The sequence below is a fragment of the Sceloporus occidentalis genome, unplaced genomic scaffold, assembly GCF_023333645.1.
Source record: "Sceloporus occidentalis isolate IW3139 unplaced genomic scaffold, rSceOcc1.0.p SCAF_2, whole genome shotgun sequence".
Lineage (NCBI taxonomy): Eukaryota > Metazoa > Chordata > Lepidosauria > Squamata > Phrynosomatidae > Sceloporus > Sceloporus occidentalis.
The window spans coordinates 7,624,883-7,641,688 of record NW_028316982.1 but is presented as its reverse complement, the minus strand read 5'-3'; the positions used below and the strand labels follow the sequence as shown (position 1 = coordinate 7,641,688).

Genomic DNA, 16,806 nt, shown 5'->3' with positions numbered 1-16,806 from the left:
CACACATGAATATATATATATATATATATATATATACACACATGCACACACAATGCTGCCAACTTCTCTCCTTAGTTAGTCCCAAAGTGCTACAAGATCTCTCTCCACAATAAAATTGTTGTTGTTGTTGTTGTTGTTGTTGTGGGGGGTGGAGAGTGGCTGTCTTCTCTTTAATATGTGACGCCCCTCACTAGGGGGAGGAAAGCGGGGAGACCCATGGAATGTGGTGGTTGTTTTTGGGGGTCCCTTCCCCCTTTTTCTGGGCGCTGGCCCTTCTTGGCCCATGCCTGCCTCTCCTGCCCCCTTCCCATCGAAAAGGGAGGCTCAAAGGGGGCCTCAGGCGGCTTCTGGGGGGGGGGGTCGACCAAGAGCAAAGGAAGAAAGGGGGGAAGAAGGGCCTAGGAAGCCCTCTCGTCCTCCCAGGCAGCAGACAAAGAAGCCCGAGGAGGCTCAGGGAGAGAAGGAGGGAAGGGCCTCCAGGTAAGAGGCCCCCAAGAAGGGCAAGCTAAGGGGGGCTGCCCCCTTCCCTCCACTGCCCCCGCCCCCAAAGGGGCCACAGGGAAAGAAACCCTCTTCTGTCCCCATACCTGGCTCCAGGGGGCAGGAAAAGGCCAAGGAGGGCCCCTAAGCCCAGGGAGGGGGAAAGAGGGGCAACCCCCCCCCAACAAAAACACCAAATACATTCCCGGTGATGGTTTCTGGGGGGGCGGTTCCAATGGACTTTCCCCACTCCCTAAAAAGCCCTTCCTTCCTTCCTTCCTTTTCCTTTCCTGCCTTCTTTTTTCCTCCCTTGCTTTCTATTCCCTCCTTCCTCCTTCTGCTTACCTTCCTTGACTCCGGGGAGCTTGGACTGGTCGATGCTGAGTTCAGCCATGTCTCCCCGGGAGGAAGAGGGAAGAAGGAAGGAAGAGGCAGCCCCCTCTTGCTCCGGGGCCCCCAGCCTGGTCTGGGGCGGGCGGGCGGGCGGGCGGGCGGGCGGCCGGGGAAAGCCCTCCCGATCGACGCCAAGGCCCGCCTCCGCCTCCTCCTCCTGGCGAGGAAGCCTGGCCTGGACCCCCAGGGCCCCTCCGCCTCCCTCGGCTGCTCCTGCGCTGCCTCGCCTCCTCCTCCCTCCAGGCCTCCTCCTTCTCCTCCGGAGGCGGAGCGCCTGGGATGGGTCTCCCTCCCGCCAAGAAGAAGAAGAAGAAGGGCTCCGCCGGAACCTCGGGACCCGGCGCCGCGGCCCAACTTTCCCCTTCGCAGCTGCCCTCCTCCTCCTCCTCCTCCTCCTTCTTCTTCTCCTCCTCCGGGGGCATTTTGGGAAGTGTAGGCTTCGGCCCCCTTCCGCTTCTGGATCCAGGAACACACACGGATAGACACACATATAATTGCAAGTGTGTGTGTATATACACATTCCACACACACACACACACACATATACAGACATACATATATACACAAAAACATAGTTATACACACACATCTACACATGTATATACACACACACGCATACACATATATACATACTTATACACACACAAACATATATAGTTATAAACACACACACACACACACATTCTACACACAAACATATCTAGTTATACACACACATTAGCTTCCTTGCTGTTCACCGCTATGATCTTTGGAATAGCAGTATACAAATCAAACAAATTAAATCAATGATATACTGTGGTGTGTGTGCGTATATAAATCCATGCCCGGGCAAGTCCCATTAAATCCAATGGCATCATGAAATGGTGTCCTTTATGCAAGAGGTTTGCTTTCTAGAAGTGACCTTTCCTTGGCCAGTTCCAAGCCCTGGGCGGCTGAATCCATGGCTCCAGAGGCCAGCTGTAAAGGCAGATATTCCCAACTCTGAACAAACAGCAAACCCCCAGAGCCTTTTGGGATGAAGGATTTCCCCAAAGGGAGACCCAGCCTGGGAAACCTGCCTCCCTCCCTCCACCTTCAGCTGCCTCTCTCTTGGGATGCAGGAGAGGCAGAGCCTTCTCAGTGGCTGCTCCCCAGATCTGGATCTCAGTCCCAAAGAAGATCCTTCCCTGTCTTTCCAAAGGCAGGCGAAGGACTTTGTCTCAATGGCTTTTGAGAATGGGCCAGTTCCAGGGAAAGGCTTTTAATAATGGTGCTGCATTTTCTAAACTGGTTGCTCCCTTTTGAAATAGGTATGCCTCGAAATGGCCTTTCATTCCATGGATAGTTGGAGTATGTTTCAATGGCTTTTAGTGATGCAAGGTTTTAGCTCTATCCTAACATTTGTAAGCTGCCTAGGATCCCATAAAAGAAGCCACTGGTTTCTCTGTCTGTTTCTGTCAGATCTGTTCAGACTTTTAAAATGGTACGAAGGGAACCACCATTAATCTTTTTGCAAAAGAAGGGAGAGATGTTAAAAATTGGATATTTAGGAAGGTGTCATATTATGCTTCACATTCAATAAACAGTAGTAAATGACAAATTAGTCATAGCTGAATAGGAATAAAGTGTAGTATGACCATATATATATATATATATATATATATATATTCCTTTGATAAAGGATGCCAGTTTGATATATTTTATAAAATGTTTGGGATATGTGGGAAAGGTTGAATTTCTCAATGAAGAAGAAATAATGATAGACATCAAGTGGGTTTTTGAGGAGATTGAACATTGGGTTGGAATAAAAAGTTACACTGCGGTGTGTTAAGTACTGTAAGTTGCTATGTAGGTTGTTTTGTATGTCGATAGCTGTTTATATATGGGTTTGGAGTAGACAAGGTGGCGCTTATTGTTTAGGTGTTAATACGTTAGTATAGTTTTGGTTTTATGTGTTCATTTGTGTATGTGGATTTTTATGTATATTATTATGCATGTGTATTATTATGACTGTGTAATATATGGAATATTTTACAGTTTCAATAACGAACATTAAAATGGTAGGAAGGTTAAACATGATGGAGGGAAAAATGCAACCATTCATGTGCTGAATTTGCATGATTAGGATGTAAATTGGAGTGGTTTGCATGATTAGGATATTATCATAATATCCAAATTAGGTGCCCACATTTTAAAAAGGGGGATATAGCAACCCTATGCTTGTGGCAGTTGCAGCTGCATAGGGACCTTTGGGCATTGGTCCCTTGCGCATTGGCATTTGCTCCAAGCACACCATAGATAATCCAGATTCGCTCTCTCACAGCTGTCTGCCTGGCCTCAGTCAGGGATCATCCCTTTAGCTTAATGCATTTGGAATAAGCTCATGGACATCCCAGACGGCTGTGCTTGCATGCTGTAAGTCTAAAAGGGGAGGGTTGTTTCCTATCAGCCTCCTGCTGAATACCAACACTGTGCAACTGATGGTGTTATCTGCCATTGTGACTGCTGGTTGCCCCATTGTACCATGGGGAAGCATCGCATCATAGAGTTGGAAGAGACCACAAGGGCCATCCAGTCCAACCCCATTCTGCCATGCAGAAACTCTCTATCAAAGAATCCCCGACAGATGGCCATCCAGCCTCTGTTCAGAGACCTACAAGGAAGGAGACTCCATCACACTCCGAGGGAAAGTGTTCCACTGTCGAACAGCTCTTATAATGTTGAGGTGGAATCTCTTTTCCTGTCACTTCCACCTATTGTTCTGGGCCCTATTCTCTGCAGCAGCAAAAAACAAGTTTGCTCCATCCTCACTGTGACTATGATCATGACTAAGGTCATGATTACTTAGTATACTTGTTGCATTTCGGTTTCCTTTCACTCCCCACGTTCTCTTACTAAGTAGTATGACCACCTATACATAGGCATAATCATCTGCCAATTGAGACAGTATTCCTTGCATTCAGTAAAGTGGACTACAGACCACAAATGGTTGTGCCGAATGAAGTCTATCAGTCTTTAAAGCTTGTAAGATACTTTGGCCTCATTCCCACTTTCAGATAAATCGGTGTGCAATCCAAATCGATGGGTCGATTCGCCATCAGAGCATGGTTCCCACTACATTCGCTTCAGTCGCATTTTCTGGCATTAATATAACCCACTTGTGGTTCGCATTTACGAATGACTCCATTCAAAAATGATTTGGTTCCAGCCGGCCGAAGGGCAAATTTGAATCGATTCCGATTTGCTTGTGGTTCACACTTGTGCAGAATTGTTTTATTGAAAAAGAGGGCGGAAAAAAGCAGCATAAAAAGATGTGGGTTAAATGGGTCTGGAGCATAGTCCGCCTCTTGGAATCACTTCAGCAATTCGGATTAAGTGGGAACCAGGGTCGTTTGAACTGGTTCAAACTGATTTGCGATCTGATTTAAAAGGTAGTGGAATGAGGCCTTTGTTGTTTTTGCTGCAATGTGCAACACCTCTTTTTTTTCTATATATCTTCTAACATTCTCCCTTTTGAATCCTATTTGCAATCTGTTGTTTCCTATTGTGAGCGATTTAAAAGGATAACATTAGGAAAGGTACAGTAACCAACCATCACAGCAGTCAGAAAAAGTCAGTTAGTAAAAATTTCACTGATTTCCCCTACTTTTTTAAAAAATGAAAATCTTCCCCTAGTTCCCCTAGATCATGGGAACTAGCCCTAAGCTGCACTTGATCAATTGGAAAACTGCACCCTCTGCTTCCACCTTGAAGTCTGCATCCCGGACTCTGCTATCTTTGCAACCACTCATAAGCCAAGGAAAGGGGATGATTACGTGGTTTTCAAAATTGCAGGACAATTATCTTTGTGGTTGCTGAAGTTGCTCTTAGGGAACTCAGAATGGCAGGTTCAATGCCTGCCTGTGGCCACAAGCTCCCAGCCTGCATCCTATACCCACCAGCCAGGAAAGAGCTAATATATATATGTTGTGTTTTCTACAGCACCGACACCTCTGCATGCAGAGACAACAGCCCATCCTGCGATCTGTAAAGAAACCGACTCACTGGCTGCATCTACGCTGCAGAATTAATACAGTTTGGCATGGTTTTAATTGCCAGGGCTCCATGCTTTGGTATTCTGGGATTTGGAGTTTGGTGAGATATTAAGCTTTCCCTGTCAGAGAGCTCTGAGCCAGAACAAACTATAAATCCATATACAGAGCCATGACAGTTAAACTGGAGTTAAACTGTATTATTTCTGCAGTGTGGCAGCAGCCTGAGAAGATGGGAGGGGGGGGGGGTTTGACAAAATGCAGGCTTGTGACTAACATTGTCATCATTTTTGTTTGTTTTCCTGTATGATATTTGCTTGATGAAGAAGCAAGTGGAGCATTCAAAGCTTGCAACACGTATTTTGTGCACTTTGGTTGGCCAATTAAAGCATCACTGTTTTGTGGATTTGGGATGCTATCATACTTAAAAGTATTTCAGTGCTGGGGCAGACAGAAATTAAAGTAAACCACTGTTGGGTTTCAGTTTTGATTGGCACTTTAGTTTCACCATCATATTGCCAGTTTTTATGGAGGGTTGTGAAGGCCGGACAGTGGAGAAAGATGACAGTGAGAGAATCCAGTCATGTGAAATGTGGTGCTGGGGGAAGATTTCTGTGGATGACATTGTGGCAAATATTGGCCAGTTTGGACTGCCTAAATTAGAAAATTCTTTAGAAGCCAGTTACATCCATAGACTTATATGACCCTCAGTACATCCCTTCTCTGTATCAAGATCTAATGGGCTTGCTGCAAGAGACTTAACTGATAAGATTTATGGCCCTCTGTATTGAAACAGCCAGCATGGTTTGGTGGTTTGAAGGTTGGACTATGGGTGCATAAGTTTGACACCACTTGAAGTGCCACAGCTCCATCCTGTGGAATCCCGGGATTTGTAGTTTGACAAGGTCTTTAGCCTTCTCTGCCAAAGAATGTTGGTGCTTCACCAATCTACAAATCCTAGGATTCTGTAGGATAGAACCATGGTAGTTGGTGTCAAACTGCATTATTTTTACAGTGTAGATTATTATTGATTTATTATTATTATTATTATTATTATTATTATTTATATCTCACTCCCCCCATGGGACACAAAGCAGCTTACAATTAGAAACAACAACAACAATACAATTAAAAACATATAATAATTAAAATAAAATAATAGACTTAGGCAAGTCACACTCTCTCAGCCTCAGAGGAAGGCAAAGGCAAACCTCCCTCTGAACAAATCTTTCCAAGAAAGTCTTACAGTCACCATAAATCAGAAACTACTTGAAGGCAGACAACAACAGCAAAATGAAAAGATATGATAAGAACTGGGAAGGATCTAAAACTAGTACCACAAGTCTGGAGGAGGCAAGTTTTTGTACAAGTGCATTCAGGGGACAACAAGACTCAAAGATGGTTCAGATGAAAAATATGACCAATTGGTTTAGATGCATTCACACATTAATCCTGCCAAGACATCCACATCCTGTTTTATAGGAAGAGAAACATACTTCCCATGCTTTTAGTCTTATTAATAAGAATTAATAAGAATTGAGAGCAGGTTTTTGGGACTATTAAAGCTGGGGACATATGGCTTTGAAGTCTGGAAAGGCAGACAAACATCTGGTGGCAGCCTTATATAAAGGCCCTACCAGACACTAAGGCATATTTCATCCTTACCCGAAAAATTGTTACCAGTCTGAGGTCGATCGGGTTGGTGTTCTATGAAACAGAACTCTTATAATATTTTGCAATAAGAAATGTTATTCTTGTATTTTGCTATATGAGCATAAGAAAATTATTTGCATAACAACTATGCAGTGGTATGACATTGCTGTTATTGTTGTGTGCCTTCAATTTGTTTCTGCCTTATGGCAACCCTAAGGAGAACTACCATGGGGTAGAGAGGCTTTCTTCAGAGAGGGTTTGCCATTGCCTTCCCCTGAGGCTGAGAGCATGTGACTTGCCCAGGGTCACCCAGTGAGTTTACATGGATTAACTGGGATGTGACTCCTGGTCTCCAGAGTCATAGTCTAATACTCAAACTACTATGCCATCCTGGCTTTTTCAATGGTATGAATCCCTATGCTTAATCGTCTTATTCATAATTTTGTGTCTCTCTTTTACAATTGAATTTATATACTCTAGTTTATTAGTAAAGGAACTATATACTGTGGTTGAGAAAGTGTCTCTCCTACTTCAGAACTGTGTATCTAACTCCGGCCTTCTTTCCCACTATGTTTTAAACCGGTTTGCAAATCAGCTTGAAGCGGTTTAAATGACCCTTATTCATACTTGAACTGAAGTGCTGAAGCGATTCAGAGAGGAGGGCCATGCGCTAGACCCCTAAAACCTGCATCTTTTTGACACTGATTTTTTTCTGCATGTTTTTGGATAAATCAATTCCACGCAAGTGTGAACCAGATGCGGATCGGAATAGATTTTAGGAATCGATTTGAAGAATCGAAATCATGAATCGATTCAGTGTCAGTGTGAATGAGATGTGGATCGGAACTGATTTACTGTGACATGATAAGGGGTTGCTGGGTGGGGAAGCAGAAATTAACAACCTATGTCTGCCCACCCTTCGACCCTCGTACAGAAGTACGTAAATGCAATTGTAGTAATGGACAGAGGGGAAAAAACCCACTGAAAACACTTCAAATTGAACTGATTCGTTTGCCAGTGTGAACTACAAGTGGGTTATTTGGAGAGACTCCCACAGGAAACAGTTTACATTGAATCATTTCATTCATCAGTGTGAACCAACTGTGGATTATTTTATTTTATTTTATAGCAAAAAATATGATCAGCGCATATGTAGTGTGAACCACGCTCCACTGCTGAACCGATCCATCGATTCGGATCACAAAGCTATTTATTTGTAAGTGGGAATGAGGCCTCTGTTCCACTATGTCCAGCTCCTGTTGCTGTCATTGCATGCCTTCAAGTTGTGTCCAACTTATGGCAACTCTAAGGTGAACTTATCATAGGGTTTTCTTGACAAGTTTCTTCAGAGAGCAGTTGCCATTGTCATCCTCTGAGGTTCAGAGAGTATGACTTGCCTAAGGTCATCCAATGAGTTTACATGAGCAAGCTGGGATCAGAATCCTGGTCTCGGAAGTCAATGATCAAACCACTATGCAACACTGGCTCTCACAAATCCAAACAAAAATAATTTTCTAACAAGGGTATGTATTTGATATATGAAGTGAGAGACACTGTGTTTCCGCTTTCTGCTTGTCAAGAGATACAGAGTTTGAGTTTTCTATTAGTATGAGTATAAAAAGGAAGAGACTATAGTAGAAAACAGCGAGTAACACATCAAACTCCCACTTGTGTGAGCTTAGAAAAAGAAAAGGTGATTGTGTAGGATGGCAAGAATTACATAAAACAACAAATAGAGAAATACAGTCGGCTCTCTACATCCTCAGATTCTTTATCCACAGATTCAACTATCCACGGCTGGAAAATATTCTAAAAATATATAAATTCCAAAAAGCAAACCTTGATTTTGCTGTTTTGGTATATGAGTTTTATTTTAAAATCAGTCCTCAATTTGCGGTTCAGAAATGAGTTTGTGCCCCCAATCTTTTCTGGAACTAGGGACAAGAACAACAAAAAAGGTGATATATCTTGTCCCACACTAACAGGGCTACATCTGCAATGTAGAAATAATCCAGTTTCACACCACCTTAACTGTGGCACTCCATGCTATGAAAATCTGGGAACTGTAGAACAAACTACAATTCCCAAAATCCCATAGCATGGAGCCATGGCAGTTAACATGGTGCATTTTGCGGGTAATACACTGGATTTGGTCTTTTGTTCGGATGCGGAAAATCCGTGGGTGGAAATAACCAGTATTTCCCCCCTGTCATGGATGGATCATTTCCTTGTGGAGGCAAAAATCAAGGTCTCTACCCAGATCCCCCCCGGGGGTGGTGGACCTATTAGGATGGTCCACCCTCGAAGGCTGATGGAACCCAAAAAGTTCCAGGAAGCCCTAGAGGGACACATGGTTGGAAGTGATGGCGACTCTGTTGATGCCCTGACTGGTATCTGGAATACCGGTCTCTCTAGGGCTATACACAGTATCGCTCCCAAGCGCCCTCTCAGACCTGCTTCCAAACGTAAGCCTTGGTACACGGAAGATCTCCGGGCGAGGAAGCGGGACCTGCGACGGCTAGAGCACCGCTGGCGGAAACACCTACGCTTAGCCGACAAGGCTCTCCTAGACCGCCTGTTGGAGGACTATGGAGAGGCGATACGAGCAGCTAAGAACTCGTTCTATGGTGCTCGTGTCGCGTCCGCGGAGTCGCGTCCAGCAGAGTTGTTCAGGGTGGTCAGGGAGCTAACTCAGCTCCCTCCCGCCCTGAACCAGATCCTTGAACCTTCTAAGGCCTGCTGTGACCAATTTAACAACTTCTTCGTGGATAAAACCTCTTGGATAAGCGAAGGTCTTAACGCCGGCATTAGAGCAGAACCTAGGGTAGAGGCATCCAGAGCCTCCGTGGACTCTATTAAACTGGATCAGTTTGAGTTGGTAAGTACCGATGATGTGGACAAGATCCTTGGAAGTGTTCGGAAGACAACCTGCTCTCTCGATCCCTGTCCCTCATGGCTAGCGGCTCAGGGGGGACCGGCTGTAACCTTGTTGTTACACCGGATTATAAATACATCACTGAGGGATGGGCAATTTCCAACCAGCTTGAAATTGGCCACCATAAAACCGCTGCTAAAAAAGCCCTCCCTCGACCCCCTGGTACATAGTAATTATCGGCCAGTCTTGCTGCTGCCATTTTTGGGGAAGGTGATCGAGAAGGCGGTTGCAATCCAGCTTCGATCGATCTTGGATGAAACGGATTATCTGGACCCATTTCAAACTGGCTTTTGGGCGGGCTACGGGGTTGAGACGGCCATGGTCGCCTTGGTCGATGATCTCCGTCTGGGCATCGACAGGGGAAGCATGTCCCTGTTAGTGCTCTTGGACATCTCAGCGGCTTTCGATACCATAGACCATGGTATCCTTCTGGAGCGCCTGGCAGAGGTGGGAATTGGGGGCACTGCGCTCCAGTGGTTCCGCTCCTACCTCTCTGGGAGGTTCCAGATGGTGCAGCTGGGAGACGTGTGCTCCGATAAGAGGGCCCTCACAACTGGGGTCCCTCAAGGAACCATTCTGTCTCCCATGCTATTTAACATTTACATGAAACCGCTGGGAGAGATCATCTGGAGACATGGGGCGCGGGGTTATCAGTACGCTGATGACACCCAAATAGTTTTCTCTATGTCTCCGACTGATGCAGTGACTGAGGATGGCGTCTCTCCTCTTGTGGCCTGTCTGGAGTAGGTAATGGGCTGGATGAGGGAAAACCGACTCAGTCTGAATCCAGAGAAAACGGAGGTACTTGTGATAGGTTCCCCTGGTCCAGGAATGGCGGTGGTTCCACCTGTCCTGAACGGGATCACGCTTCCTGTGAAGGACTCCGTGCGCAGTCTGGGGGTGCTTCTTGATTCGTCGCTTCACCTTACAGCTCAGGTGAATGCGACGGTCAAGAGCACCTGTTATCAGCTTCGGCTTATTCGCCAGCTGCGCCCATACCTGGCCCAGAGAGACCTTGAGACGGTGGTACACGCTCTGGTAACCTCTCGATTGGATTTCTGCAATGCGCTCTACATGGGGCAACCCTTATATCATACCCGGAAGCTACAGATGGTACAGAATATGGCAGCCAGACTGGTCACTGGTACTTCCAGGGCCAGTCATATTACACCTATACTCAAAGATCTGCATTGGCTGCCCATCCGCTTCCGGGCACAGTACAAGGTGTTGGTGATAACCTATAAAGCCGTATATGGCTTGGGCCCAGGATACCTGAAGGACCACCTCTCTCCATACATTCCGCCCCGCACCCTCAGAATTTCTGGGCAGCAACTACTGAGGGTCCCAGGGGCTAGACTAACCTCCACAACGAGGAGGTCATATTCCATCGTCGCCCTGGCCCTCTGGAACACGCTGCCCATAGAGTTCCGCTCGGCCACCTCCCTGGCCCAGTTTAAGAAGGAACTAAAAACCTTCTTATTTCAATCTGCATTCCCCGAATGAAGTTCCAGCTGGTCTTCTCCCCCCCCCCCCCCCCCCGATGACAATGGTGATCGGCTGATGGTGTTTTAATTTTGTTTTTAATATGACTGTATTGTATTTTTATGGTGTTTCTGTATTGTTATTGTGTTGTTCACCGCCCTGATCGATGGAAGGGCGGTATACAAATAAAATTTATTATTATTATTATTATTATTATTATTATTATGTCAAACCAGATTATTTCTGCAGTGCTAATGCAGCCTAGGAGACTGAGGTCTGGGCAGATGTGCATTTTTGAAACACCATTCTAGATGAGAATTTTGCAGTGGTGTTTAGCCAAAATTTAACTTGCAAAATTTACCTACTAGGTCACCCTCTCCACTTGGGTTCAAGAGGACTGGAATCATAGACTCTTAGATCTGGAAGGGTCCTCAGAGGTGATCTAGTCCAACCCCCTGCCATGTAGGAATATGCAACTGCAGCACAACTCCTGCAAGGTACCCATCCAATCTCTGTTTAAAGACTTCCAAGGAAGAAAAGTCCCTTTTCCCCCTCAAGGCAGTCTGTTCCATTGTCAAAGAGTTCTTGCAGTAAAAAAAAGAACTGAAAGAAAAGAAAAAGAAAGAAGTTCTTAATGTTTAGGTGGGATTTCTTATCGTTTGAACCCACTCCATCTTCCACATGAAATTGCTTGAAATTATTTAGCTATCTACCTATTAAAGGCTATCATATCACCTCCTGGGTCTTTTCTTCTCCAAGCTAAACTTACTCAAGTCCCTAAGTAGTTTCTTATAAGGTTGAGTTGCCAGACCTTTGGCCATCTTGGGCTGCTGCTACACTGCAGAATTAATGCAAGTTGACACCACTTTAACTGTTATGGCTCCAGCTTATGGAATCTTGGATTTTGTAGTTTGTTGCAGCACCAGAGCTCTCTGCATAGGAGGCTAAATATCCCACAAAACTACAAATCCCAAAAATTCCACAGCAATTAGCCATGGCAGTTAAAGTGGTGTCAAAATGCATTAATTCTGCAGCATAGATGTAGTCTTGGTCATCCTCCTGTGGACATGCTCCTCAGTGTTGTTGTATGCCTCCAAGTCATACTTTGGACTTATGGTGACCAAATAGGTAAACCTATCATGGGGTTTTCTTAGCAAGTTTCTTCTGAGGGGGTTTGCCATTGCCATCCTCTGAGGCTGAGAGAGTATGACTTGGCCAAGGTCACCCAGTGGGTTTTTATGCTCTGATCTCCAGAGTCACAAATGAATGCTTAAACCACTACACCATGCTGGCTTTCAGGATATGGTTTCCAAACCCTTGACCATTTGGTCATCCTCTTCTGAATAAACTCCAGCTTGTCAACCTCCCTCTTGAATTTGGTGCCCAGAACTGGAGACAAGATTCCAGGTGAAAAGCAGAATAGAATGGTACTATTATGTCTCTCCATCTAGGCACTATATTTTTGTTGATGCAGTCCAGACAAGAGCCTTCCCCCCCGCCCCCTTCCTTAAATTAGAAGTGAATATTAAAAAATTACAGGAAACCCAAGAAATAAGTCAGAAAACATGGTCCCAGGAAGCAGCTAAAACTTGGTAGGGCCCATTTTAATTTCTGACTTCCTTTTGTCCCTGGGATTCAATACTCTTGGGGCTTACCAGCTGCAGCATCATGCTCATGTGCACAAAGCATGCAAGGAGGCCTCCCAAAGTGAAAAGCTCTTTTCACATACATCTTGGTTTCATACTATTTGCAATGTACTCTACACACCCTAAAGTTAACTGCCTTCATGTCGATCCAGACTCATGGCACCCCTGTAGATGAGACATCTCCAACACTTCCAGTCCGCCACTGCTCTGCTTAGGTCCTGCAAATTCATACCTGTCATCACCCTAATTCAGTCTAGCCATTTAGCATGTGGTCTTCCTCTCTTTCTACTTCCCTCTACCTTTCCAAGCATTATTGTTTTTTCTAGAGAGTTGTGCCTTCTCATGGTGTGGCCAAAGTATGGCTACTTCAGTTTCATCATACCTGGCTTCCAAGGAAGAGTTCTTGTCTTTTTGGCCATCTCATCCTGTGGACGAGACACCTTCCAAGACTCCCTGCCCTCCACTGCTCTGCTCAGGTCTTGCAAATGCATACCCATGATCAGCTTAATAGATTCCATCCATCTAGGGTGTCTTCCTCTCTTTCTACATTCCTCCACCTTTCCTAGCATCATTGCCTTTTCCAGTGAGTGCTGTCTCATGATGTGGCTAAAGTCTGACAGCCTCAACTTAATCATCTTGTCTTCCAGGTAGAGTTCAGGTTTGAACTGTTCTAGAATGCATTTGTTTTTCTTTTTGGCCATCCTTGGTATCCTCAGCACTCTTATCCAGCATCGCATCTCAAATCAGTTGATTTTCTTCTATCTGTTTTCTTCCCTGTCCAGCTCTTGAACCTTTACAGGGTGATGGGGAATAACATTAGTGCTCAGTTGTTCATCTTTATTCTTTAGGATCTTGTCTAGTTCTTTCATGGCTGCCCTTCCCATTCCTAGTCTTCTGATTTCTTAACTGCAGCCTTCTTCCTGACCAAGGTATGGGAATTCTTTTACTATTTTGATTTCCGCATTGTCTAGGCTGAATGGATGTAGGTCCTCTGTGGTCATTATGGCCAAAATAACACAAAGGTGCTAGATCCTGTCTGAGCTTGAAAGCTGCTAGTCAGATGCCTAATTTGCATTTCAGTTTCTATTTTCTCCTCCATTGCATCAATTTCTGTTCAGCAGAAAATTATTGCTAGGGAACGTAGAAGGTAGTAGAAAAAGAGGAAGACTGCACATCAAATTGATAGACTCACTCAAGGAGGTCACAGACCTGAATGTAGAGGATCTAAGCAGGGCAGTGGAAAACAGGGGTTCTTGGAGATGTCTCATCCACAGAGTCACCATTAGTTGGGAGCAACTCAAGGGCAGTTAATAAGAAAAAAAGGAAGGAGGAGGAGAAGGATTTTTCATTTATTACATTACAATTCAGCCAGTTTGGCGTGTTCGATGAGGACTCTAAAAGAACAGGGTTTGAATCCACACTCAGCCACAGAGATCCTCTGGATAAAGTCACACTCTCTCATCCTAAGAGGAAGGCAATGGCAATCCACCTGTGAACAAATCTTGGCAAGAAAACCCTGCAATAAGTTTGGCTTATGGCTACCCTAAAGTGGGAATATGTGAAGGCACACAGCTGCAACAACAAGGTTCAACATCTTGGATAGTTCCTTTAAAGTTCAGACTGAAGCACAAAGCAGAGGCCCCACCACTGACATGGAGGCCCCCAGGTGACACTGTTTCTGATCGAAGTTTATGGTGCTGTTTCTGACCAAGGCAGGTCAGAAAAGTTTGAGAGCATAGGACCTGGAAGACTAAATGAACTTTAATCCAGATGATGGAAATTTCCTGAAGCATGCAAACAAACATCTGCTGTGCAGCAACTCTGTGGAAGGGAAGGCAAATGCTGATCATTAGATGTCACTAGTTCTTCTCTGTCGCCATGCATCACAGGGGTCTGCCAACAAACTAATAACATGTTTTCTTTGCCAATGATCACATCTTTGTGCAATAGATTAGTGTAGGGAAAGTTTGGCTCACAGGCCTCTTGCCCATACCTTCCAACTATCATGATTTCAGAGGGATTGTCCTGATTAATCCTAGAACTGGAAGAGACTGCAAGGCTTATCTATTCCAAGCCCCTTCTGCCATGCAGGAAGACACAATCAAAGCAGTCTCTGTGACAGATGTCCATCCAGCCACTGCTTAAAAACCTCCAAAGTAAGAGATCCCATCACTCTCCAAGGCAATATGTTCCACTGTCAAACAGTCCTAATGTTGAGGTGGAATCTCTTTTCCTGTAGCTCGAACCCCTTTTTCTGTGTCCTAGTCTCTGAAGCAGCAGAAAATAAGCTGGCTCCATCCTCAGTATGGCATCCCTTCAAGTATTTAAACATGGTTATCATGTCACCTTAGTCTTCCCACTTTTTTCAACGGTTTTTAAAAGATCCTAGTTTCTCTCACCTCCTCCCCCCTTTCCCATTTGCCCTCAGCTTACTCCAAATGCTGCAAATTGCATGCCCCCAGATATTTAATGGTGGGGAGCAAAACAATGAGTGTGCAACTACTCTCTAAATGGGGCATTTTGGTGGTTGTTCCCAGACTCTGGAATTCCCTTCCGTGACAGGCTAGCTTGCGCTGTTCTTACCATCTCTTCATAAGCAGATACAAATCCTTTTATTCCTCCAGACCTTTCAGAGCTGATAGTTTAATTGCTGTTTAATTTTTGTATGCTGTGAATTTTCAACTGTAATTTAGCTGTTGTAAACCACCTTGAGTCCCAAGGTGAGAAAAAGATGGGAGATGATGAAGGTGGTGGTGGTGGTTGTTAATGGAGAGACAGGGCCAATAACAACAACAACAACAACAACAACAACAACAACAATAAGGCTGTGTCTGCATTGCAGAAATAATGCAGTTTGACACTGTGCCCTTGCTCAATGCTATGGAATCTTGGGATTTGTAGCACCAGAGCTCTCTGAAAGGGAAGGCTAAATATCTCACAAATTTACAAATCCCAAAATTCTATAGGATTCAGCTGTGGCAGTTAAAGTGGTCTGAAACTGCTCCAGTGCTGCAGTGCAGCAGCAAAAGCTTGCAGTAAGAAAGGAGGGAGAGAATAACTATCTTCTTGCAAAACAGACTGCAGATTCTTTTTACCATTAAGATTTGCACCCAAAACAAAGCTTGGGAAAATTTCCTCATTTTAGATTGCAGTTCCCAGTGTGATACTGGGAGCCATAGTTTAAAAAAGGAGAAAAAGAACCCCCCCAGGCTCTGGCTAGCAGGCTGGAACAACCTAGAACTGCCTCCACTACAAATCCTCTTATTGAACACCCACCAGCAACAGATGTCGCTGATATAATTTCTCAGAGTGCCGCTAAAAAGTTTTCATAATGCAAAGTGAGGTGAAATCAGAACAGGATATATGTCTATCCAGGATGAAGAAACACAGAGCGAAAAATAAATGGGATGTAATTCCACCACCGTTTTGCACGCAAGGATGAACCATTGGGAGAGAAAGTCATTATTTCTCTGCAGTATTTCCCTCTATTTATGCATCCTGATGTATTCAGAGAAAATTATTCTGTGGAGATATACACAAGGATTGTGTGTGTGTACACACACACACACACACACACACACACACACACACACACACACATGTTTTCTGTACAGGCTGTCCTCTGAGCAGAAAATCCTCTGAGCCCAAAACATGCTATTGGTGTTGCACAGAGAAATTGTGTATAATTTCTCTTGTACACTTGGAGCTGTTCAAATACCAGGAGAAAAAACTTCAGCTGTCTTGATGTTCTGTTATTTTTCCTGGCAGCGTTTCCTGGCTATCAAAGCCTATGGATTCTAGGCTGCATGAATGGTCAGGCCTCACTTGGAATACTGCAGCCATTGCTGGGCACCACAATTCACAAAGGAGGTTGAGAAGCTGGAGCATGTCCAGGGGAGGGCAACCAAAATTGTGTAGGGTCTGGAAACCACCAAATCCTATGAGGAGTGGCCTAGAGAGCTGGATATGTTTAGCCTGGATAAGAGAAGGTTAAGAGGTGATATGATAGCCATGTTTAAATATCTGAAAGGGTGTTATATTGAAGAAGGAGCAAACTTGTTTTCTGTTGCTCCAAAGACTACATGGAGCAATGGATTCAAGCTATAGGAAAAAAAAGATTCCATCTCAACATTAGGAAGAACTTCCTGATGGTGAGACTATTCCACAGTGGAAGATGCTCTGCCTTGGAGGGTGGTGGAGTCTCCTC

At 44.7% G+C, this 16,806-nt stretch overlaps 1 protein-coding gene across 1 annotated transcript in view; it reads right to left on the bottom strand.

The window, feature by feature from the left end:
- Nucleotides 1-963, bottom strand: part of CCDC50 (coiled-coil domain containing 50) — a 53,245-nt gene extending 52,282 nt beyond the window's left edge. The window contains exon 1 of the mRNA XM_089508683.1: nt 826-963. Within this exon, the coding sequence (XP_089364809.1) occupies nt 826-874 (49 nt within the window). The 5' untranslated portion in view covers nt 875-963. The remainder of the gene's footprint in view (nt 1-825) is intronic.
- Between the last annotated feature and the right edge of the window lie 15,843 nt (nt 964-16,806).